Source organism: Etheostoma spectabile, chromosome 18 (genome assembly GCF_008692095.1).
Source record: "Etheostoma spectabile isolate EspeVRDwgs_2016 chromosome 18, UIUC_Espe_1.0, whole genome shotgun sequence".
NCBI lineage: Eukaryota > Metazoa > Chordata > Actinopteri > Perciformes > Percidae > Etheostoma > Etheostoma spectabile.
The window spans coordinates 10802450-10828411 of record NC_045750.1 but is presented as its reverse complement, the minus strand read 5'-3'; the positions used below and the strand labels follow the sequence as shown (position 1 = coordinate 10828411).

At 41.3% G+C, this 25962-nt stretch overlaps 1 protein-coding gene across 6 annotated transcripts in view; it reads right to left on the bottom strand.

Moving 5' to 3' along the window:
* syne1a (spectrin repeat containing, nuclear envelope 1a) overlaps positions 1 to 25962 on the bottom strand; it is a 122201-nt gene that overhangs the window by 43234 nt on the left and 53005 nt on the right. For all 6 annotated transcript variants that reach the window (XR_004336059.1, XR_004336058.1, XM_032542249.1 and 3 more), the window contains exons 62-92: positions 25425 to 25597; positions 25073 to 25226; positions 24654 to 24797; positions 24096 to 24260; positions 23589 to 23906; positions 22763 to 22918; positions 20225 to 20395; positions 16754 to 17080; positions 16157 to 16309; positions 15654 to 15821; positions 14637 to 14813; positions 13334 to 13480; positions 13001 to 13126; positions 12729 to 12905; positions 12283 to 12548; positions 11870 to 12026; positions 11356 to 11754; positions 9507 to 11114; positions 8515 to 8852; positions 8236 to 8380; positions 7709 to 7927; positions 6082 to 6362; positions 5777 to 5942; positions 5451 to 5606; positions 4971 to 5123; positions 4127 to 4309; positions 3824 to 3961; positions 3337 to 3522; positions 2525 to 2647; positions 2121 to 2303; positions 1199 to 1342 (exon numbers count right to left, since the gene is read on the bottom strand). Coding sequence is in view for 4 of the 6 variants with exons in the window: in XM_032542249.1 (XP_032398140.1) it covers positions 1199 to 1342; positions 2121 to 2303; positions 2525 to 2647; positions 3337 to 3522; positions 3824 to 3961; positions 4127 to 4309; positions 4971 to 5123; positions 5451 to 5606; positions 5777 to 5942; positions 6082 to 6362; positions 7709 to 7927; positions 8236 to 8380; positions 8515 to 8852; positions 9507 to 11114; positions 11356 to 11754; positions 11870 to 12026; positions 12283 to 12548; positions 12729 to 12905; positions 13001 to 13126; positions 13334 to 13480; positions 14637 to 14813; positions 15654 to 15821; positions 16157 to 16309; positions 16754 to 17080; positions 20225 to 20395; positions 22763 to 22918; positions 23589 to 23906; positions 24096 to 24260; positions 24654 to 24797; positions 25073 to 25226; positions 25425 to 25597 (7401 nt within the window). In the remaining 2 variants the exon portion in view is untranslated. The remainder of the gene's footprint in view (positions 1 to 1198; positions 1343 to 2120; positions 2304 to 2524; positions 2648 to 3336; positions 3523 to 3823; positions 3962 to 4126; positions 4310 to 4970; positions 5124 to 5450; positions 5607 to 5776; positions 5943 to 6081; positions 6363 to 7708; positions 7928 to 8235; positions 8381 to 8514; positions 8853 to 9506; positions 11115 to 11355; positions 11755 to 11869; positions 12027 to 12282; positions 12549 to 12728; positions 12906 to 13000; positions 13127 to 13333; positions 13481 to 14636; positions 14814 to 15653; positions 15822 to 16156; positions 16310 to 16753; positions 17081 to 20224; positions 20396 to 22762; positions 22919 to 23588; positions 23907 to 24095; positions 24261 to 24653; positions 24798 to 25072; positions 25227 to 25424; positions 25598 to 25962) is intronic.

Sequence of the window (25962 nt, the reverse complement as noted above, 5' to 3'; positions counted from 1 at the left end):
CCTTAACTAACACAGGTAAAAACCAATCTATGCAGATTATATTTCCATGTTCCATCAGATAAAGGAGGAATGTGCGTGAGTTGGGCTTGTAGAGGCACAATACAATATTCTCACAGAATTGCTCTATGTGGTAGCATTGCTCTGATAACACAATGTTAAATTAGTTGCTAGTTGTTTGCATTTTAAATCAAAACATTAGCAAAAAAATCCCACATAGAGCAAGGACAGTAAATATATATAAAGTGCAGAAAAGTGATGTTGAACTAATAATTATGATGCTTTCAGATACAATACTGGCTCAATGACTAAATTGCTCACACTAAGTCAGATTCAGTTGTAAGAGTTGCACACTATTAACTAACTATTCTAAGACATACAGTATATTTCCCGCTGCCTCAACGTCTCTTTTTATGATGTTATAGACTTACAAAGTACAGGAAATACATAATGACTCAATCTTCGGTCTTTGATGTTGATGTTGGCCTCATTCAAAAAGTCATTTGTAGACATCAGCATATTATCGTCTTTATGTGTTAAATAAAGTGCCCTTTGAAGAAAGTGCAAGAGCGTTGTAGGACCTCATTCTGTTATCATGGCTGATTAGATTTTTGAAGATTTATAAAGTGATGCTAATCTACGGTCAAACTCTAAAAGCTGGTTCTTGTAACAATAAGCTGTGCATTACGTAAATAAGACTATTTCAGCGAATAAAGACTAATCTTAATTTGCACTTTGGGGCTGTTTTTAATGGTACAGTCTAGACGCCTTAGCTTCCATTAAAGGACATCTTCAAGTTACAGCATACAATGATATTTGAAACAATAGCATGCTTCCAACTTTGTGGCAACAGTTTAGGGAAGGCTCTTTCCTGGTTCAACATTACAAGAGAGCACTGACCTCAACCCCATTCAACACAGTTGGGATGATCTGCAACGCAGAATGTGAGCCTGAACTTATCGGCCAGCACCATTGCCAAAATTCACTAATACAATTTATGGCTGAATGCTAGAAAATCCCAGCCAGGTTCCAAAATCTTATTAAAAAAGCCGTCTCAGAAGAGTGAGGCTGTTACAGCAGCAAATGAATGTTGATAGTTTTGGGATATGTTAAGACAATTACATATGGGTGCAATGCTTGGGTGTTCACATACTTATATCTTAATAAACATATGAGAGACAAAGTGTGTGTCTTCTCTGACCTCATGGTGGTGTATTTGAGCTTGAAGTTCCTGTATGTTATTGGTGGAGACGGGCCGGTCCTGAATGATGCGGTGAGCCTCTTCTATTAATCTCTGGAGATTCTTCACTTCCTGTTCATACTGCTCATACTGCACCACAGCTTCCTGGGTCAAGAAAAACATAAATGATCATCTCACTTGCCTTGTCCTCCAGGGGGGTCAAAGGTGAGTGTCACTTAAAAATGTCTTCTGAGTGAAGTCATTTCTTCCACTCTCTATGTCACAATACTTTCATGATATTGATTTCTAAATGAACAGTATCTGTCACTTAGTGTGTTAACATGTATATCCCAGCGTGACATTTAGAACGGAATAAACAAAAAAATACAAAATTCTAACAGTTCTAAAAAGTAATCTAAGATCTGCTGATATTGGGGCATTGAGGCATGTTAAACACCTATACTGTTCATTGTGAGCTTCTAAAGTCAGTTTAAGCTAAATGTTCATGATAACATTCATAATAATGTGGTTATTGTGATTAGACAGACAGATTAATTGTTTCAAATCTTGGTGTGTTTAGTTAAAATGGCTAAGATGCTTGAGATGTTTAACCACCAGATTACTTGGTTCTTCTTCTAAGGGCTAATCTTTACTACAATGAGCTTAAATGCAAAATCAGTCCAGAACCAAAGGATTGGAGTATAATACTGGTCTGATGGGGGCTCAACAAAAACACGGACATTCCCGAGATGGCCTGTTGGGACACTGCAGCAGAATTCAAAGCAGCAAGTGACAAGTCAATGTAGACCTGCCTAACTCTTCTGACAACTATACATGCAAGTTCTACAGTTTAGAATATGACAGGATAATTAGGAACTAATAAACAAAATGTTATACAAACAAACACTTCTCCAGCATTTGCAATGTGAGGACTGCCCTCTACCTGGAGGATGTTGCACTGCTGAATGGTGGTGTGCTGCAGTTGGCTGACTTCTTGCTGCAGAGTCTGAGCTGTGCGGCAGATTGGCAGGCTAGCCACTACCTCTTCTGGTAGCCGGAGGGCGCTCTGACACTGCTGTACTGCCGCCACTTGCTGCTTGAAGCCCTCCATTTCCACCAACAGACTCTTAAGAAGGAATAAAGGGTTGTTAGAGAGTAAAGAGGAATTATCGGGTGTGTGATAAAGCAATGCTGTGTTGAGACTAGTTTATTTTAAGTTAGTCTGCATGTAGTCAGATGCCGAATGTTTGGGGATGTCATATTGCATCTGTCGGTATGCATTGTGTGCAGTATTCTCTCTATGTTTAAATTCTGATTATAAACATAGCATTTTAAATGTGTATGCACCTGTCTCTGTGTGAGCTGCTCTCTGAGGCTGAGCCTGTTGAGGTCTGGGGAGGCAAGTGTGATCTGGATCTGGTCTACAGCAGCATGGAGGATCTTCACCTCTGCCTCCAAACGCAACATGTCCTAAAAAGAGACACAGACAAATAAAACAAACAGCTAATACTGTTTGTATCATATACATATATATTGTAGATTCTTTACACAGGAGGCAAAAAATGGATTTTCTAAAACTATTATTGCTGATGTGCACCTGATTGCAGTAATAGTTATTCAAATAACACCACTCAATGCAGGCATCTCTTCAATACAAAACTCTTCATTTGCAATTTTGCACTGAACAAGATGTATTTCATGTAAAAGGAAATTGAATAACCAGTCGCTACAAATAAAGGTTGTACTATGTCTACACTCTAGACCGAAAAATCATCCAAACTCACTGGAGGAATTGTAAACACATTTCAAAGCACACAATGTTATTAGCAACAATCAGCAACAGACTGTCATCTGGATTCCAGCTGTTTGGCAGTCAGGTTGGTATACCAGATTACTGCTGCACAGGGTAAAACAGTGCATTCCATAATGATGGTGTTAGACTCGATGAATGACCACAAGGGGGCACTGTTTGGTTGTAGCTCTGGGGTATTTAACTCACTCTATGTGATGTGCACCAAATTGTCTGTAGTAAAGAAATTAAATTAGATCCATTTCTTAATGAAGATAGTTAGACCAGAGTGGCCTTAAACAATTAAGAGGTGATGAATTTTTGATGTCTGATTCCTGTAATGCCTTGCCTTGAAGTGAAACTCATTTACCTTTGCTGCATCCTGCAAGCCCTGGAGGCGAGTCTTAGCAGTTTGCTGCAGCTCCTCTGTGCGTCTGCTGAGGTGTTTCACCTGCTGGATCCACCCCTCCATCTGTAAAACCTCCCCCAGCTGCCCCTCCCTCTCCCCCATGGCCTCCAAGTCACCATGGAGACCCCGACACTCCCGCAGCAATGCCTGTCACCATAGGAACATAAATTACAAATCAAAAAGAGGAGCCTTTTTTGTTGTACAATTATACTAATTAAGGCCAGCCAACACACTGTAAAGTACATGACATTTGTGAAGTGTGTGAATCTAATTAGCTGTTAATTTGTGGGGTGCCTTTAGATTTAGAAGGTTAATGTCGGAAATATTAATATTTATTTTTGTGGGAAAATAAATATAAAATGTATCAGAACCCAATTTTATTTTGGAACAATTTTCAGACATCCTAAAGTCATTCCCACTCCCTGCTGTGTGACTCATTAAGTCTCACCTGGTGTGCCCGGATTTGCTCTTGCAACTGGGACGCAGAGCCCCAGATGATACTACCAGTGACCAGAGCTTCTGCCTTCTCTGTCCAGCCCAAAATGAACGCCTTCATTCCCCGATATTCCTCCACCTGTCTCTCTGCCTGCTCACAAGAGAAAGACCAAGACATAATTCTCAACAGAAACACCTGATATTGGCCACTGAATTCTGACAAATATTTGGAGTTTGTTCATGCAAACAATATTGGGAACTTGTCTTTGTCTTTAGGGAGGACAACATGACATGCTGAACTGACTGGACATCTCACCTTCTTCAGTCTGTTAGCTCTGTCCTGGACCTGCTGCGTGGTGTGTCGCTGCACCTCTGTCAGTTTGGCCACAGCATCGCCCAGCTGCTTACACAGCAGAGGGTTCTGCTCCCCAAACTCCTGCACTGCTACTCCTAACTCTGCCAAAGAGCGACCACAGCATTCACACTCTTCACAAAGAGCCTGAAAGAGAGGAGAGTAGAGTACAAAGGTGAGACAATAAGGGAGGAGAGAGGAGGAGGTGAAATTAAGTTGAGACAGAAGAACGAGGGAAATTTAAATTTGTGTTAAAACTAAAAACTGTTATGTTTATGTTTGTACGATAAATATGAATCTACAGCTAGCTGCAGGTGACCTTAGCATAAAGACTGGAAACAGGGGGAAACAGCTAGCCCGGCTTTGTCCGAAGGAAAGAAAATCTGCCTACCAGCACCTTTAAAGCTCCCTAATTTAACACATTATATCTTGTTTGTTTAATTAGTACAAAAAAAACAAAGTGTATAGATGATTATTAGTGAGCGTCAGAGGTGCTTGTAGGTAGAATAGTTCAAGAAATGACAAACTATTCCTTTAGCAACACACCCTCCAAGGCTCTTGGGTATACAGATGGGCAGAAGGATGAGGGAAGAAAAAAAGTTGGGGCGACAAGAAGGAGAACCGGAGGGAAGGGGCTTACATTCCCATCTGGGATGCTCCTCTCAGAAGTAGGTCATTATTAAAGGCAGAATTCAGTTCATGCCATTCCAACTTTCAAACACTCATTAACCTTAACATCTGCAAAATGAATAGCCAATTTAACAGGGGTTAATTGTTTGTTAATTAGTCAATCTGTCTGGTTGATTACTTTGGTCTCTTCTTTGGCCTCCTCCAGGTCGGCACCCTTGTCTTCCAATTTCAGAGCAATGGTCTTCAGCTTTGCCTCAATGTCCTGGAGTCTGACGCTAAAGTCCTCTTTCACATCTCTGGTCTGCTGCACTTCCCTTTCTCTCGCCTGGACCTAAAGCCGATGGCAGAAATACAAACATTTCATTATACTGTAAAAAAAACTAATAAGTCTTTTAGTAGTGCTAAATAGTTATTGTTATTTTAGAATGCAATCTCTGGAAACACTAAGAGCCTTGCAGCAAAGAACTATTACAAGTGAGTGCCAGCTATACAATGGTACATACTGTCATACGGTCACTGTTTCAATTTTTTGTTCAGTAAGAACATAAATACATGCAATAGTATCATCAACACAATAAACACCCATTTGACAGCCCTAATAAGTTAATGAAACTACAACATTTAATAAAAATGAAAAACTATAGCCAAGGGAGGTCACCTGGTCTTCAGCTGAGCCCAGAGCCAGAGCCACCTCAGCCAGCTGCATGCTGAGCTCAGAGGGCAGACCAGCCTGGAGGTCCTGGTACTTGGACTGCTGCAACTCTGTCATGCGCTCAACACTTTGACGTCTGCTGATGACCTCACCATGTGCAGTCTAGAATACAAATAACATCACATGACAGTCTACAAATCAGTCTTTTCTGTTTTGACTTGACACTATATTTATGTCTAAACATGCCAGATAAGTTCTGTACCTAGCTGACGTCGGTTTGTCTTTAATTGTAACGTGTGTGTGTGTGTGTGTGTGTACATATGGTGGCCTACCTCTAGTTCTTGCAGCAGTGAATCCAGGTCTGCAGTGGGACTCAGCAGTAAACCACGAGCATCTTGGATCCAGCCCTTGACCAAGCCCAGCTCCTTCTCAACCTCCTCTCTCTCCCTCAACTCCTGCTGTACCTGAGCCCTGCTGGCTCTTACCCGCAATACCAGGCTGGACAAGACACAGCAGTAACAAAAAAATCAATCTAAATGGAATATTCCTTTTATTTGTTGGTCCCTGCTCTTACAAAATATGTAACTTGCATGAAAAATAGAGTAAAAAAAAACTAACACATCACTGGATCACTCACCTGTCATATTGTTCCTGCATGCTTCTGATCGTTTGTAGGCAAGGAGTCTCTTCATGTCCATTTCCTGACTTTTTCTCCATTGCCTCCAACTCCTCTCCTCTGAGGCTGCGAGTTTGTTGCCCCAGCAAGGCGAGGATGGACTGCTCCCGCTCAACCTCCAGGCTGAAGGAGTCATGGTACTCCAGGAGGCTCTGAAGCGCCGCCCTGGTGGCAGCCTTCTCAACTGTGCTGTCTGGGACACGACTGTGGAGGTCTTGGGACACAGAGCGCACCTTCTCCATCTGAGGGAAGTTTATGTGCAAAGATTCAGGTTCAGTTGATGTAACAGATTTAGGGTTAATAATTTATTGTTAGCTGTTTACAAGCTAGTAAACATGAATAAACACTATTAAATTGAAAGTACAAAAAAAAAAAATCAGCTTTGGAAATTCTTTATGAGGAAGGAAACATATTCAAACATATTCAACGTGTTAGTAACCTGTAGACCTTAATGATATACTAAATATGTTTGGTGAGTCACACTGAAAATAAACTTACCCTTTGTATGTTTACTAAAAAATGCCACAGAGCACCTTTAAGTTTGACTCTAGCATCTCAATTTAATTTAAAGATGTCAAAGACATCTATAAAAGGGATCTTTTTTTTCTTCTTTTTATTGAAGAAAAAAAAGGATTAGCTCATCCTACTTTGGTGACAGCTAATGGGGATCCTACAATAAACAATCTACCACATTATGTTCACAGGCCCTTTGTTTCTGAGGACCATAGGGCAAATTTGAAATAATAGATTTCATGAATTATGCTGTGAAAAGTCTTGTGGGCATTGAGACCATTTAGGACTGGGACACAAAATTCTAAAAGACCTGCAAGATGATTAAAGGGACAAAAGAAGAAATTATTTCTTTTTGGATACTGAATACTGGAAATACTGAATAATTCAACCTCTTAAGGCCTCTCTTTGAAATCCTTGAAATAAAACAATCTGAGAAAAAAAAAATTGCACGTGACCCTATGACATTAATTAATTTCACAAAATAGGCTTTCAAATCTTTATCTACAGTACAGTATTCCCTTTGGCAGTCAAAGGCAGAGACAAGAGTCTAGAGATTAAAGTGCAGGGAATTACATCATGTCCAGTTGAACAAAGATACCATAGAGAACTGATGGACAACAGGAAACGTGCCACATACCATATAAGGAAGTCACCAACGTTCCTTACAGTTTGACCTAATTTCCCTTTTCAGGAGCAGTGCTTTATAGGAATTCTTGAGAGCTGAAAACGTTCACACTTAAAATAGGTAAAAAAAGCGGGAAGACCCTTCATGACAAAGTGTTTTGGCAAGAGGTAAGAACTGGCCTGAAGCCTGGAGTTACAGCACAGCACACCAACTGGTATTCAGTTGTTGCTGCGTAAATCTGTAGAAGTAAGAATAATTTTCTGAACTTGTGTGTTTGGCAGCTGTAAATGTCATTTGAGTGTAGACATCTTCTGTGTACTGTAGGTATGCTGATGGCTAGTTTTACACTGAACACACTTACAGTATGCAGTCAAGCATGCAGAGCATGCACTCACACAGGGAGCAATGTACAGTTTGTACTAACAACAAATGTACAGTATCTTCTCTCACCTTGTCCGTGAAGTTCCTCCACTCCCTCGCAGTTTCCTCCAATGCCCTCTCCTGGGCTCGAGCCACACTGCGTAGTCTGGTCCACCGCTGCCACAGTGATGACACAGAGTGGCTGGTAACAGCTTTGCTGGACTCAGAGATGATCTGCTCTAAAGCTGTTGCATTCTCTTTCAAAGCATTTAGAGGCAGCTCTAGCAGGTCGACATGAGCCACCAGAGACTACAGCCAAAGATGACAACACATAAACACAAATCATTTCATAAAGGCGGTCTTTTGAAGCATGTCTACGATGGGAAACTAAAATTCTCCCCTAAAAGAAACAACTTTACAGACACACAATTGATCACGGAAAAATTGCACAAATACACCACTGTTTAAATATTAACGAGCATCTGCTTCTATGACAAGAACAAATGTTATATCCACGCCACATGGGACACAGCACACGTAAGTTTGACAGTTTCTATAAACATCCGATAACCTTTACTACAGTATTTCTGTTTTATGAGTGGAATAAAGTGTCCCACCTTGTATCTCTGATACTTTTCCTCTGCCTGCTGGATACTAATGGCTTTAGCTGTAGTGAACATGGCCATCTTGCCCTCTGCATCGTTCATCTGTTCAACTAGTGTCTCTTTCTCATGTTGGAAGGAGGTCCATAGAGCTGCACAACTGAGAAAATTATGCAAATTACAAACTACTATGGAGGGAGATTTATAATTAAATTATGTATCATATGGACTTCACATGCCAGCTGTTTATACATACTGTATTTTACATAACTGCCCATTAATCCTTATACACACCTCTGTTGCATCTCTCTGTAAGCACCCAGGTGCTGTTTGCCTTCTGTGTTTCTTAGCAGCATTGCCTCAACTTTTTCTCTCAGTTCACCCATTGCTTTTGTTTCTATAAAATCCTCCAACAGAGGGTCCAAAGTCCTCAGCTCCTCTAAACCAGCTGTGAAGTTCTTTTCCTGGGCTGAAATGTCTTCCAGGTCCAACACACAATCTGTCTGGTTCTCAAGATCCACCCCCGAGCTGGCCCTCTGGAGGAAAGCTGCAGTGCAGTCCAGACATTTCTGCATGGACTGCAGAGCTAAGTGATGCCTCTGGACCAGGTTAAATGCTTGATCCACAGCCAGCTACAATATGCAGAAGTTAATTTAATTTACTTTTAGTTTTTGCTTCTTTTAATATGATTTTTTGTCACACAAATTAAGTTAGAAATGCATTCATAAAGCATTACAACAAACATGGCCTTGTCAGCAAAAAGTACAATATGTCTGTAGATGTGTAAAAATGTTCTGTTCCAGAACTTTACTTAACTTTTAGTTTTAACCATAGCAGTACGGAATTCAAGTTTTTAAACAGACAAGAAAACTCTCCTCAGCAAGGAATGGAGTGAATGATATTTACACGTTTTCTCTGTAAAATGTTGCTGATTAGAAAATGCTCTGCTTTGTCATACCTTTTACTTATTATTCATTATGGGATATTTAAACACATTCAATCCCCACAATAGTTATACATTAAGTTCAGTACTTATTCAAACTTCATGGAATCTCTTAAACTGTCTTTTAAATATTTCAGCTTCCCTTAGCCTATTAATATTGATAGTATAGGCGAACAGGAAATAGATAATATTCAGTAGGTTCAAGCCATGAATGATTGATCCAATTCCTGATGAGTTTAGGATCTGAACTTGGCTGAGGCAGTAATTAATCAGAGTTGTATCAATTTGTAAGGGATAGAAAATGTCCCTATGATTATAATTTTTGAATAAGATATACACATACCTGCTTTTCGCTAATTCCTTGTTGAACCTTAGCGCCCAGCTTTACCAGCTCCTGTAGTTTCTCTTCTATTTGGGCAGGATCCGTTTTTTTCCTACTATGATTCTTTTGCTTCTCTCTGCTACCTAAGGCATCTCCCATCTTTAATTTACTTTTTACTTCCTCTTCTACAATCTTCAGTTTGCGCATTTCCTCATAAACTCTCTCAATTCTGATCTCTGAAAGAGTCAAAGGCTCTTCCAATTTGTCCTTGATAGTCTTCAACCATTCCAACATTTTCTCAGTCTCTTTTGTGAAATCTTCACTCTTTGTGACATTCGTTTCACTTTCACCAATAAAACATTTCACTTCACACCGTAAAGACTGCAATGATTCAAGCTGCAGTGTACTTTCCTGAAAGGCAGCTGTATCAAACTTCAGACCAAGGCCTTTAGTTTGTTGATTACATTCTTCAGCCTGAGAGCTCACACAATCCAGACGTTCAAGCAGCAAATAAAGACTTGTAATTTTATCCATGGCACCTAGTTCTGTGTCTGACTTAAGTCTGACAAGCTTCTCTTTCACAGACTTAAACTCTGAGTCCAACTTTATGGATATTCTGTTGTGTTCAACTAGTGGTTTCAAGCAATCATCTAAGTGTTGAATTTTCTGATCATTCATCCTTTTCAGTGTGTTGTGCAGACTGACTAGCTGCAGTGTCTCTTCAACTCTGTATTGCTGACCCCTACTGAGGAACCCCTCATTTTTGCCATGAAGTTCTCTCACAGCGGGGCTAATATGGAATAAACTTTCATTGATATTTTTGTATTCATTGATTAGACGAACGACAGGTTCCTCCTCTTTAATACTGACAGTCTGCTTCTCCAGATTGTCAAACTGCTCCTGAAGCTCCTCCAGTGCATTACGAGTGATATCAAAGAAAGTGCTGAAGTCTTTTTGCTCTAAGATTATTTGTTGGACTCTGTCTTTCTTCTCTTTGGCTAGAGCAAGGATGGCATTATACTGCTGAGGCAGGGCATTGAGCCTTTCATCTAGGTAGCAATGATCAATCTCGTTCAGAGTAGGGAGGATCTCCTGGCCTATTCTTTGGACAATAAGAAGCAGGTTCTCATACTCTGAAGCTTGTTCTAGTACATTCTGAAAGTTAGACAGATGTGTTTGCAACTCTGAGCTATCGTCAGTGCTGCTTAAATTGATTTCAGGGAAGGTGATGGCATCTGCTCGTCTCAACCAGTGGCAAGTCTTATCCAGGTCAACCTGGAAGTATTTCCTGGAGGTTAAGGCTTTCTCTAAGTCTGTGAGACGCTGGGTGGTCCTCTGGAGAGTGGTTTCAAACACTGTCTGCAGCTTCTCAAGTCTTGCCAGGGTTTCTTCTCTCTCTTTGTCAGTGGCATCTCTTTCTATCTCTCGCCCTTGTACCCAGAGTGATGCCAGCTCTCTCTGGTATGCTTGTAAACCACTCTGGACGCTCCGACAAGCAGCAACCTGTTTGGCTAGGTCCTCAGGGAGAAGCGCTATGTGGTCGTCTATCAAAGCCCTCCTCTCCTGTTGCTGTACCCAAGACAGTGCTCTCCCCAGGCCTTGAAGAAACTGTGTCCTCTCTGTGAAGGCCTAGACAGGAAGAATTAAAGATTTAATTATTTAAAAAGTTTTACCAGCTTGAAAAAGATATAGCATATTTTTCTGAAAACACAAAGTCTAATCAATAACAACATGAGATCCTTATACAGTTTGTTACTTGGACCACCTGGTTTCTTGTTTTCACCAGACTAACAGACCAGAAAAAAAGTTAGATCATTTAGGACCTAATTAAAATTCTACTTGCATCAATTACAAAAATCCAGCTGTTTACCTTACTAAGGTACTTCCTCCTTTGGGCCACCCGAGCCCCCAGAGCTTCCACCTCAGTCTGGGCTTGTTCAACAAGCTCCTGTAGGAATCTTTTCTCACTCAGCCCCAGTCTGGAAGCCACAGCCTGGGCCTCGCTCACTGCCTGGCCCAGCAGCTGCTGACGGGCCTCCAGTTCTACACACACACTCAGGTGATCAAACAGGAAACTCTGAGCCAGATCGGGGGGTGGGCTGGTTTTCAGCACAGAGGTAAAAACAGGCCGTTGCTCCTCCACCCACTCCCGGGCATCCCTCAGTTGGGTTTCAACCCGGGCAAGATCCTCTAGTGTCTGTGCAGAGTCCTGGATCTTCTGTTGAATCAAGGTTTCAAGCTGAGCCCAGCGCTGCTCCAAATGACCAACCTAGTGAAAGGCAGAACACTGTATAAAACTGGACCCACTACTTATATTCTACATTATCACTTATCAAGTTTCCATCGTAAGAAGCAGCTGAAGAACTACGAGAATGAAGCTCCACCTGTTGCTTGATCAGCTCCTTGTCTAGCAGGCTAAGTCGAGGCAGGGTAGCTTGCTTCTGGTCTCTGAGTTCTTCTAGAGTTGCTTTCTGCTCCTCTAGGTCACTGGAGAGCTTTCTCAGAGCCTCTAGATGCTCACTTGTACTCTCTGTGTCAGCCCTAGGTACACAGAGATGGGTTGAGGAACAGTCTATAAAATAGTATAATTATAAAGATACAGTTGTTGTATTGGTTGAGATAAAGAGATAGCAATGATGGACACAAAAGGAAATATGTATGTATATATAGTAAATACTTTGTGTATATATAGCCTTGTCAATAAACAAATATATGTTAAAATAATGTACAAGGTGTTTAAAATTATACACAAAAATGAAACATCACATCCACCAACATCCACAGAACAACTTGATACCTGGCGAGGTAGTCCCATTCCCTTGATACTTGGTGGAAGAGTTCCTCCACAGCAACAACACTCTCATGGTACTCCCCACTTCGCTGCATGTCCTCCCCCCGCTGAGACTCCAGTTCTTCTGCCCGCTGGCCCAGGTCCATCCAGCTTCTACTCAGTCTCCTTATCTCTTCCAGGACAGGAGAGACCTGTCCATCTGTCAGCCTACCAACCGCTTCTTTCAAATGGTTTACCCCAGACTGTCTGTCCCTAATCTGCTGAAGGAATTCCTGTAGGAAAGATAATGGAATTTTCACAGTCACACTGAACTTGAGTTTGATTACTTTATTCATCTAGAAGTTTGCCTAGACAATGACATACACACATTTTACAACAATACACTGTTGTTGTAGAATAAACTTGTAAAACAAAAAAATCATCGATCATCAGCATACAAACCAAACACAGACCTGTGCCTTGTCCAGCTGATTTTGTGCAATCTTGGGCTCCAGCTCTGCAGGTCTCCTGATGAGGTTCTGAAGTTGCTGCTCTGTCTCTCTCAGCTGGACCTCCAGATCTGCCTTCTGCTCCTCAATGTCCCTCCAGCTGTCTGCTACCTCTTCACAAAGCAGCATTCGCTCCTCAATCTAGACACAAAAACACAATGAATCAATGACCTAGTATTTTGTCAAACAAAATATTCATATTTTTTAAATTCACAGGTTTGTTAAAGCTAACTGACCTGCAGCTTGACCTGCTGGATAGCTGTTGCGGTCCCCCTGACCCTCAGCTCCGACAGGTCACATGTTGAGCACACAAGCTGGAGGTAAGTGCTGGCCTGTTCCTGGCGAGCCCGCTCCTGCTTCACCTGCCAAAAAACAGAGTCTGTTATTGATCCTATGGTTTTATTGACTGTAGGACAATCTGCAAACTACATATTATTTTTTTGCCCACATTTTGTCCCCCATCTAAACACATGCAATCGAGCTGTCCAAGAGATTGCAACATGACAGCCATGTATATGATTACTATTACGTCAAGTGTTCATAATTTTGGAAGGAACTGGCTTACTGACCTGCTGTAGCGCCTCCTCCAGGCTGAGAGGAGGATGTGGAGGAGGCTCGGGTTCCTCTGAGACAGAAGTCAACCATGTCTGACACTGCAGCAGTGTGTCTTGAAGACTTACATGTCTCTGTAATTCATGGTCAAGACTCTGATACACCTGTAAGACATGGACAGATATATTTCAGTGCTATATGTCTGGACTGAACAGTCAAACTTCCACATAGTAAAACCCTTCAGAAAACCAAACCAAAACTAGAAAAAATGTTTTCTAAAAACAGCAAAACACACAAATATAAAGTGAAGCTGTAGGTAAAGACTACTAGACGACTGCATAGCTTTTGAAGACAGTACAGCATGGCCAAACACTGAGACATATTAACAGATAAACCCCAAACAAGTAGGCAGTTACGCAGTGTTGTATTTAACAGGTGTTGAATGTGAAGGCGTCTATGCTTTCCAGGGGAGAGCGAAACAGCAAGGTCTGATTGACAGTGTTAATATGAGAGCCCGAAACAGGGAAAGAAGGGGGGCATGTATTGGCAAACCGCCAAGTGTATTTGGCTAATGCTAGAAGGTTGGCATGGTGGCAAATGGCAGGCAGAATATTAGAGCAGTGTTGTGCTGGGACACAGTTGGCAGCCATCGTAACACTGGAGGCGCAGTTGTAGAAAAGCCAGCAGCGTAGTGGTAAAGTGTGGCTGGATCACACAATGCCAGATTGGATGTGCGAGTGCTGGTGGAGGTGGTGTCTTGGGAGGTGAGCTATGATGACAGAGTAGAGGCTGCCAAAATGACAGAGTGGGCCTGGATTAGAGGGCTCGCAAGATCTACTGAATAGTGGTGTGTGACCATTTTTGGCTCAGGCATGAAAAAGTAGAGTTGACAAGGGATATGCAGAGATTAATATGGGAAGATTGAGTTAGTGATTTTGGCTGGTGGTGGGGTCTGTCTGCGTATGGCGGCTGTTGAGCTCCACTTTGGCAGCCGTAATTGGTGGTGCCCTCTACACTGGCAGTGAAGGGCTGCCTTGAGAGATGGGCTTAAGTGTCAGAATGGGTTAGGATTAAGTGGATGCCTAGGCTGTTGGAATATTATTGCACTTATACGCAGAATGTGTGTGTGTGTGTGCATGCATGTGTGGTCACGTCTATGGATGCATGTGCAAATGTTCGTGCATCCAATGCATTATAAATGTCTAAGAACCATTTTACAACTTTAAATACAGAACACATCTCAGCTTCCCATCACTTCCTCGTAAACCTCTTCTGCGTCCCCTCCCTCCCGCTTTTCATCTCCTCCTCCTCCTCACTCACTCTCTGTGCTGTGCTACAGATGGCAGAGTAGCTGTCTCTGGTGCCTTGCTGGTGAGCCTGGACCTGCTGTCTCAGCCTGCTCTGCACACGGTCACTGCAGCCTTGTACCAGGTGGTCTCCTCGCTCCTTCAGGCCTGCCAAGCGATCTTCAAAGCCCGCTACTTCCTCCATGATGGCCTGTGGAGGACAAAGTAACAAAGTAGGATCATGTTAGAAAGAGTCTCCAGTGGAGATGTATTACAGAATGAGTCTTGTTTTTACTTTAATTACTTGTCGATCACACAGGAGGTCAGAGCAGACTGATACCATACAGAGAAGGTCTCATGGTCTTAGACAGGCTTTGATGGATGGATGACTTTGAAAGACGAGTGAAAGAAGAAGAGAATTTGCAGAGCCCAGTAGCTTTGTAATTTAGGACTAAGCCCCTTTGGCTAACTAAAAACTAAGTCTGTTATTGTGACTAAGGAGAACCTCTGCAGGCAGGTAAAACTGTCTGCTGGAAAATCAGCCAGTCAGGAGCGGCACTGCGCTCTGCTGCTCGCCAAAGAAGGCGGCTTAAGTTTCAGTTTCGGGTAAAGTTTGGAAGAGAGCTGGTTGAAAGACAGTGCAGATATATATAGATAGATAAAACATCTGTACTGAAACTACCGACAATTTTTTTTGGACTGAATCATCAATATTTTTTAATTTACATTATTAATCATTAATTAATACAATACAGTCCAAATAAATTGATCTGAATAAGCAGAAGAAATTAAATGAGGCTTAAGTTAAATCTTGAGCAATTTTGTTACAACATGCAGTTACGGAAACATACACACCTCAACAGATCTAGATCTGAGAAGTGTTGATTTATTACTGTTACACCAACAATTAGATAACACTTTAAGTCTGAAGTTTCCTAGTTGCTGTAAGTGAGCACTTTTGCTCTCTAATCAAGGCTCATTGTTTGAGCTCTATCATATGCTACAAACTCTGCAAACAAAAGCAAACAAATCAAGAGATGTGATTGGTCACCTTGTGCCTGGACAGCTGTTGAGTGGCTGCCTCCAGGCTGCCACCCACACTAGGATCAGGAGTCACCATCCTGCTGGACATCTGGAGCAGCCAGCGTTCAACTTCCTGGAGCTCATTGTGATAAGCTTCCTGTTCCTTCACCTGGCCTTCCAGATTCTCCACATGAGCCTGGACCACATCAATTTCAAAATGTGAGAATGCGCACACACGCACACACATACACACACACACACACACACACACACACACACAACCACACCACACCACACACCCACACACACACACACACACACACACACACACACACACACACACACACACACACAATAATGATTACAAACAGCATATGCAACAAACCATTACAACCACCATCCTGAAATAGAGTTACATATACTTTATCTGTGTTTGCTTCAATTCATCTGCAAAGTATCCGGCATATAAAGAGCATTTTTTTGTTCCTCTCTGTATATCATTACTACTGTTGGCTGAGTACAGGTTCTCACCATGGCAGTACGACAGAGTTCGGTGTAGTCCCTTTGCATTATGCTCATTTTGTCTCTGATGGAGGGATAGTGGACGGAAGCTAGCAGAGCGTCTCCTTTCTCCACCACTGACCTGATGGATCCATCATGGGACTGAACCATCTGCAACAGAGCCTGGGGACACAGAAAGACAACATGTATATTTAATATTGTCTAATATAGAGTAAAGACCATCTTCAGTACATGCAAATATGTTCTGTTGACTTACTATTGTTGCATTACATCATTGCTCAATATTAAATGATTACAAGAGTGTTTTATTTTATTAGCTAAATTACGATTAATTGATTCTATTACACTGTCAATCATTTTCCAAAGCACATAACCATACAAAACAATGGTATAGTCAGGAAAATGGTCAGGAGTTATGGAAAGTACAGTATATTCAATTTTGGAGTTAATGGGCTAAGACATGCAAGGACACTTACGTTGTCCATAAAGCTAAAAATATTCAAGGTCTTGCTGCCATTTAGACCCACCAGTGCAAATGTACATATAATACTCGTGATTTTAATTTAAATACAGTTTGACTGAGAAATGACATAGTTGCTGCTATACCTTATACTTAGCCAGCAGTGCTCTCCGTTGGTACAGTTCAGCCTTGGGCTCAACAGGGGAGCTGAGCAAAGCCCTGGTCTCCACCAGCCACTGGGCCTGGGCCTTATATCGGTCCTCGAACTCCTTCGCTAGCAGTAACGCCCGCTGTAGAAAGCTGTGCTCCTGCCTCAGCCCACCTGCAAGCTCCTCCAGCTGGGCAAGACGAGCCTCTACCTCCCCTCCTAAACTCTCAGCTCCAGCCTCATCGAGGAAGCCTGCTGCCTGCTCTGCTCGCTCCCTCAGTGATTTCAGGAAACTGTGACCATGTTGGAGCTCAGACTGGAGAGTCTGGGTGAAAGAGAGAGCAGAAATACAACTCAGCATGGCTGCTGCTATAGTGTTATTCCCATTACTATATACAAAATAGCCTTTAATCAAGGCACTTTACATACTGGTGAGTTAAAGAAAAAATACTGCTTCTCTGTTCTAGAGTACCAAAAATGTAGCATACAGTATATGCTCTAGGATTAAGGAATCATACTACTATAGTTTTCATGACTTTGAGGTTAACATTCAAACACACTATCATTGATTTCATTGTTTTTCACCTCCAGTGCTACCCCAGTCACCCAGACCAGCCTGTCAGTGTGTTTGAAAGGCTTTGAACCCACCAGGTAAGCTGACACCTGCATGGTGAGATGTAGAGAAGACTTGGAGGTCATGTTGTGGAGAAACCACAGTCAATAATATGAAAGGAGGACCAAATTATAAGGACCCTTAACGGGCAGCAGTAGCTGCAGTTGTTTCCAGGGCAACCACAACACGCCACACCACCCCCACACAACCCACACCCCCACACCCCCCCCACAACCCCCCCCCCCCCCACCACACACACACACACACACACACACACACACACACCTTCACGCAATGGGATGCCATCTAGCTTTCATCGTCAGTCTATTATTGCTTAAGTAAAGAGTAGCTTCACATTGCAACAACCCCAGACCTCCAGCTACTGCAGCTGATAATATAATATAACAAGAGCTGTGTCTGTACACACACGTCCATGTTTGCTGCTTACTGTAATATGGAGCTTATGGCAGGTTCATCATTCCAGTCAGAATGCCGATGCTCCTGCCTTAGGCCTTAATAGGAGACATCTCATTTCCACATAATTCTGTGTGGTTAACATGTGAGGTAAAACATGGAGGCCTGCAGTAATTGCCATTTACAGCAGATTTAATTCTGTGTGACTCATTATCTTCACTTCATATTAAATAATCTTCTCTCATCTCACTAACACTACTGGTTGTCCACATGTTGAATTAAAGATGATGATTGTAAGATTGTGTTCACTTCTTGTTCCACAGAATCTGGTGAACATTATATATAAGGTCCTGAACACAATGTGTCCTTTATGCTGTAAAAAGTCTTGTACCATGTCAGCCCCAATTATCCATGTGCCTTTAGTGTAAATGATGATTTTCTTATTCTGCCTCTGTTCTCAGGCTGTAACACGTCTAATGTGGCGCTGACAACCATGTTCATCAGTTACAGTCGATCACTAACACAAGTAAGACATAAGACTAAGGTGAACCTGTGAGCAGCAGTTAGCTGTGCTGTTGTTGTTTCTGTGCTTTAAATTTATGGGCTGCAGCAAACTGGAGCACCAAAGCGTCACGTTGTATTCCCACAGGCATAAAGGGGTGAGCCAAAACTGTAAAATAATTATTTTTTGTTCAAGTGCTATTTGTAGCTGTTTGTTTAAACATGGACCTGTTTACTTTTACCTTTTGGAGAGAAACCCTGACTGTGTGCATCATAAAGCAACAGGAAAAAAAACATTAAACATTTATGAAATGCCAGTGAAATCAAAATTATGGAAGAGGAAGGTGGCGAGGGGGGTTAATTAGGACAAGGAGAAAGCCTTTTCACTTTTTTGCATTTTGCACTGTATACAATATTTGTAGGAGCAAGTGATTGAAGGGTGCTTTTGGAGCTCTCTAGGGGAAAACTACTGTACAAAACATAAAATTTACAACTAACATTTTTTTTTTTTTTTTTACATAAATAAAAAGGATACACTGGATAGGGACAGTCAGGGACAATGTAAAATGTGAGGATTTTAGTTATTTAAATACACAAAACTACCTAAATTGTCCAATTCAAGGGGACTAATGATGCATTTCTGAATAAAATGTGTGTGTCTTACCATGGTACAGCATACTTTCATTTTTAGAGCTCTTAATGGCCATCATTTTACAGTTACAACTCAACTCAACTAGGATCAAATGAAGTCGAAATCCAACTAATGTCCCTTGAGACAGCTATTGACTACTGGTCTTTGTGTCAATGCATTGTTAGCACATCTCACTGAAAAGCCCTGTAGCGCTCACTATGGGAGAGCACTTGCGCATTATCTGCAGTGCTGGAAGGACACGTGGTGACAGCATGTCTTCAGTCCCTATGCAGAGACAGAGCATTGATCCCAGGGATTACTGCAAAGCCCACACCAGATGATGTATTGTAAATGTCTATGTGTGTGTCTGTAAATGCATTTCTGGATATGTCTGTGAGGAAGACAAAGAGAGATGAGATTTAGTGATACATAAAGAAAGGCAGTGTAAAGAATGTGTGAAATCACAGAGGATTCATGGGTTTGAGTTTGCTGCAGCTTGTTAGTTAGTACTTTGGATTGGTTTGTGTGTGTGTGTGTGTGTGTGTGTGTGTGTGTGTGTGTGTGTGTGTGTGAAGCGGTAAGGGCACTGCATCAATTACAGTGTCTGTGCCAGCAGGCTCCTGACACCGGCGCTTCTTCATCCTCTACTTCACAGTGGGAGGTCTCTCCCTGCTACCACACTTCCTCTAAAGCCGCACCCGCTTTGTCTTCATAATGAGCCGATCGATACACATATACTTGTGCAATCCTTTACACTTCCCACTTGATATAAACTATGCCAAGCTAACCATAGTGGTGATTTTCTTTTTATTGGACTCCGTGCATTTTTGAGCAGGGCTACTTTTCACTAAGGCCGATTTGACAAAAAGAGCACAAACACAAACTGTTACAATTATGCCACGACAATGAGTTTTTTAAAGCTCTAGCCAAATTTATACTGAATGTTTTGAAAGCTTCGTGCATATTTTACTGGCTAAGCATATTGTAGCTGCCAAAAGAATTCTTCACAATTCATGATACTAACAGGTAACGTATGAGATTGCACAAGGACATTTTTGGTGGCTTGGATATTAAACTCATATAATTTTTTGCTCAAATTCTCCACTATGAACAAGGATCTTGCTTACTCATCAGTTTGCTATGGTAATACTCAATTTCTGTGCTGATTTATTGCAACCTGCTCCGGGAGGTGTATTAAACGCTGCACTGCACCTTGCATCCAAATGCCTCACTGATAAAGGGAGGTTCAGAACTGTGACTCTGAAACCATTTTAGCCACAAGTACAGTACATATTTATGTAAATCAATACCTCTAGTTTTTTCATCTTCTTTTCCATGGCGACCCGGTCCAGGGGTTCAGAAGTGTCAGTTAATGCTGTGAAGCTTTTCTGAGTGGAGCTGAGCCAGTCAGTGAAGGACATGCAAAGGTTCTCAGACTCTACGATGCTCTTTAGCTCCTCCTTAAGCTGCTTGATGGTGTCCTGTAAATGAATAGATAAGACGTCAGTAGCAAAGTTTAACAAATATACACACTTTAACTCACTTTAGGTTTTTCACAGGTTTTTGTTGTTGTGGAATGATTGACTGTAAATAATATATATATATATATATAATATATAAAGAACATCAAATTTCAGGCCATGTTTTCCATATGTGTCTGTAGACCACAAATCTGAATAGCGACAGTATATCTGATATTTAATAGAAAGTCAATATAAATTGAGATGTTTCATTCTTACTTAGCAGTTAAATAGATATTTAAGCTACCTGACCATATTGCCATTATATTTAATTGTATGGTTATATTTAACAGGTGAAGGTTAACAACCCTCACTTCAACTACTGCTGCCATTTTGTTTCAGAGGTTAGAATTGTTGGTAAGACTCTTCAGACTGTATTTGGTCAGGGGAAAATTCAGGAAACATGGATTGTTTTCTTTGAAGCTGTGCCTCAACCGGTCTACCTTGGCCACCAAGGACCAAAAGCTCTCTTATCAACCATCAAAACAGAAAATATCAGTTTATCCCCTCCTCATTTATCTGCAGAATGTCAATAGCTTTACTAGAAGGTGAAGAGGGTTTTTATGTTTTTGACACATTATCCACTTGACTGAGATTTTAAGTCAATAGCACCATGAGGATGGAGAGGGTTTCTTGCAGGTTCGACACATTATTCACTCAACTTGCAAATCCTGTGGCGCGAAGCTCCAATTAGCAGATAGTGCTGAGTGCACACCTTTTCTGACTAGACAGAGGTAACAGCTTCCCACCTCAAGCCCATGTGGCCTCCACTTCACAGAGCATAATTACATGCATCCTTGGAATGAGAGGGATGTCATGTGTCTGCATACATATATACTGGCATGACTGTAAATAGATGTATGTTTGAGTCAATTGTGAGAGGGGAAGGAAGGGGTGTGGGTATAACAGAGACAGAGAAACAAAGTGAGGGAGTGAGGGGAGACACACTCACACAAGAACTCCTATGTGTTAGTGAAGGTGTAAAAATCAATGCAGTGCAGGCAAAGCTTTTTCACTCCTGGTGCAGAGTGTGAGATTGCCTTCTGTAGCGTTTAATTACAGATTTAGCCCCAGTCCAGAGGAGCCCCATTGATTTTCCTTTAGCCCCCCCCAGAGGAGCAGACAAATAGAGAGGCTGGAGCTGAGTATAAAGAGCATAACTCTCAATGCTACTTCAATGGGGTGTTACAGAAACAAAGTCCAAACTCTCACTGGAGCAAATTCCATGGTGAGAGATAACCATGTGTGAGAAACCCACTGCAGGCAGAGACCCCAATGGCACTACACACAGCTACACCCTTTATCATTGAGACAGTATAACACAAAATGAATTAAACCTATACCCAGCTGATTAACGCTTTATGTTTTGTTTTGCTTATCTTAACTCAGAAAGACAGATTGGTATCTTCCAGGAAAATATTCTGCTGGACAGGAAATTAAGTATTGTATGTGTCCAGACTTCCTGACCACTTAGGGCATTTTTTTAAAGGGCCTATGACATGGTGCTCTTTGGATGCTTTTATATAGGCCTTAGTGGTCCCCTTATACCACATTTGAAGTCTCTTTTCTCTTTCCCAAAATTCAGCCTTGGTGCAGAATTACAGCCTCTAGACCCAGTCCCACAATGAGCTTTCCTTTTTATGTGCCATTTTTGAGTCTGTAGCTTTGGACTATAGGCAGGCTGGGGCAACTCATATTAATGTTAAAAAACCTAAAAAAGTAAAATTTTCATACCATGGGACCTTTAACCGTAATATACAGTCATAGTTAAAAAAAAAAACTAAAAAAAAAAACATTGTTCAGAATGGATACTATAAGGGTTAGGTATAACATGTCCCAGTGACTTCTACATGCTGTACTTCTTCAAGAATGTAGGTCATACAACTACATTTAATTTTTGCTAAGTCTTAGTAGTTTTAGAATAGCTAAAGAATAACTGTTAGCATGGAAGAGATGACTGAACATATAATGAGAACACTTATCTACAGAAGTTCAAACTTCTAAATAGACTTTCTTAGGAAACACTTAACTAGCCAAGTGATCTCGGAAACTAGGGAGTATGGACTAAACATCTCGCCAAAATAAAATAAAGAAATGTGGGAATCATTTTAACATGCTGTAAGGCAAATTTTAGCCTGTACTATTTTAATGATAAAGTACTTTAACAGATAAATTAGGTCTTCCCTACACATAAATTTATAAAATTTAAAAATTTTTTAACTGATGCTTGTTTTTTTGTCTTTTGACAAATTGATTAAAAAAAAAAGTGAAAGCATCTCTGAACTCAAAGTAATCATATAAATCATTTAAGAGCAGACAGTGCCTAACCTGTGTGTTTAGCAGCAGGGAATGGTAGCGGGCAGTGAGCTGGGTGGCAGTACCACTGACATGACTACTGATGTAGGTTTCCTCCAGAACTTGCTGGGCCAGAGAGGAGAGGCCATCAACTTCTCCCTGCCGTGCAATCACTGCCTCAAGACACCCCTGTTCAAAAGGGGCATAGGAAATGTATTATCAGCATCCCGCTATGGAAATACAGTCAAAAATATTCATGATTTAATTGTAAATTATGTTTTTGTTATGAAATACAAGGGCAAACAGGGGTTAAAGGAAAACTTCCAAATACAGGGAAGAAAAATGACTGAGACTGACATCCTGACACTGGCAGGAAGCATGCTCCAAAGATTGGTGACCATGTAGAGAAATATTCTGTCCGCTGCTACTTTCTTTCAAACGCATGTTGTGAGTGGTGTATGCAAAAGTAGGAAATCAGGCAAAATCTTATTATATGCTTAGATATTGTTGTGGCTGTGTTTTGAGTAAGTAAATTAGCAGCTACTTAGGGCCTAAAATTAGCATTGAATAAAGATGTGCTGCTTGTTACAGTATTCCTCTTATCCAAAATATTAAATTAAAGTAAATGTGTGGTCTAGAAAAAAGGTGTGCAGAAAATATTCAGGAGAGGATAATATTAATGAGGAAAGAAATAATATTTCAGAACTAGCATTAATGTCTGTTTCAAATAAAGTAACAGTGCATTGCTGTTGGTAATATAGTGTGCTGTCTTCGTTTTGAGATTTTAACCATTCTCACCTGCACTAAAAAGAGCACACATCTTATTAAACTTGAAAGCTCTTTCTCTGTTGTCCCTGACCTTGAGTTTCTTCAGCTGAGTCTCCTTGGTGCCTCTGTCTGACCGCCGATGACGTCTGATGTTTGCGACCTTCTCCATCTCCTCTAGCCAATGGGCCAGGCTCAGGAACCTTTGGCCCATCTGCTTCAGTCTGGTCAGTGTGGAGCTCAGCTGAGTCTGTGTCTCCTCCAGGCGGCTCTGGTAGACCCCCCACTCCCGCTGAGCTGTGTCCAGTGCTCGGTCCTCGATCTGAGGTATACCCCAGGGGATTACTCTCTCTCTGCTGGTCAGTACAGAGGAAAGCAAAGACTGGCCATTTGAGCAGTGCTCCTGTAGGAGCTATAAGGGAAATGCAAATGGAAGAACAAAGAAACCGTGTGATTGAAGAGTTTATAGTGGTTTAGTTAACAAAAGTCCAAGTTGTCTAATGCCTTGTGTGCACACTGATACAAGGAAGCTCTCCCTTACATTTGTACACTCCCTGTTCATGACAATTATATTATGCACAAAACTCCCCAGTTTTAATACCTGTAGCTGGTGCAGTGTATTCTCTAGTGTATCAACGTTTCCCTCTGGATGGGATAACGAGGCCAGAGTGGCCTGTTCCTGCTCCAGCCAGTCCTCGAACACATGTAACCCCCTTTGATATTCCTGATGGACCAACACCAGCCCTTTGGCCTTACTGACTGCATTCTGCAAAACAACAGTTTGGACACATTATACACACACACACACACACACACACACACACACACACACACACATATATATACACAGTATCTGAGCAGTAAGCCAACAATATGTGTGATGTACTCTAAAGCTATAAATGATGTGTCTTTAAATTTATAAACAAGAAAGAAAGAAACATGTTTGTAATAAATTTTAAATGATTATTGGAGAAGTTACTAAAATGCTCAGCATACAGGTCATACTGGCCAATAATTTGATACAATAAAGTGAATAGTGATTTAGAACAGTGATTTATGAAACAACATAAAGTGGGTGTTCAGAGAAATATTCTCAAGTTATTTATTATTCACATGCAGAAAAAAACATTAAACCATATGCTGTGTGCAACCTAAGTACCTTGGCCTTTTCTTTGAGGGTGTTGTATCTACACTGCAGCTGCTGCACCTCCTGCTGGGTAGTGTAGTGTTCAGCCTTATTGGACCCCTTTGTGGCAATGGTCTCCAGAGGACTGCTGTGACTCAGTACTTCTTCATAGAGAAGCTGGAATGAAATAAGAACACATACACACACTCAGTGTAGTACATCTAAATCCAACAGGACGCTCTGAGGTATGAATGTGTTTAACTGCATGAGTTTAGATTCGAGCATTCACTAAAAAAAGTAATTTTTACATTCTGGAGAAAAAAACAAACAAATGGAAAAACATGGCAGCTGCTCTGTAAAAAAGTGTTACTGTTCTTCTTGCAATAGAAAAAAACAGGCCATTCAATTTGGCTGGCTTTTTAAGTCTAGCCATTAACAGCAAACTGTAATACCTTGGTCTTTCCCAGGTTGGCGGTCTTGTCTCTCATCTCAGAGTACTGTCTGTCTGAGCAGCAAAGTGTCTCCTCAACACGGTCCATCCACAGCACAAACTGCCCCACGTCCTCCTGGTAGCTGGTCCATTGCGACAAAGCGCCTTCCAGCTGGCTGTTATATCAACGTAATAATGTTAACACACAGGGAACAAACACATAACACAAAAACACACTCAGACAATGTACGCATGCATTTAGATCTAATTGCACCAGTAACCTTTTAACCAACTGAAATCAGTCAAGTGAAACTAGACAGCTCCCAGTCCCATTTATCAACTGACTGACAGATTAATTTGGTTATGATCACAACCTTTTACACTGAATGGAGGCAGAAAGCAAGTAGTCCCATGAGTCTTTGAGGTCCTGGATCTGTTTGCGAATCACTGGGACTCCCTCAGCCGAAGTGTTCCTCTGGACTGCTTCTCCCCGAGTGAGAAGCATCTTTAGCTGGATCTCCCTTTCCTGACGAGCAGCCAGTAAGGCCTACAGACAGAGGTGAACGAACAGACAGAAAGTAACTATCTGAAAACTAAAATAAATATCTTAATTTTGGTTTCCACACTATTAAAGGAATAAAACATGTTTTCTGGATATATTACTAGCATGGGTCCTAGGAGGTAATTTGCTCTGTTCACCGTCCAAAAACTTTACCTGAATTATTCCTCTGTGTCAAGATACTGCTGCAGTAATAACTTTGATATCAAGTGAAAACTGATAAACTGGTATGATTGAACTATGGTTCCTGTTTTGAATGACATCATTACTGTCAATTAAGGGGTGGTAAGTGGGTGAATGGAGCCGGGGGGTTGTGTTATGTGTTTATCTGTGTGTGTGTGTGTGTGTGTGTG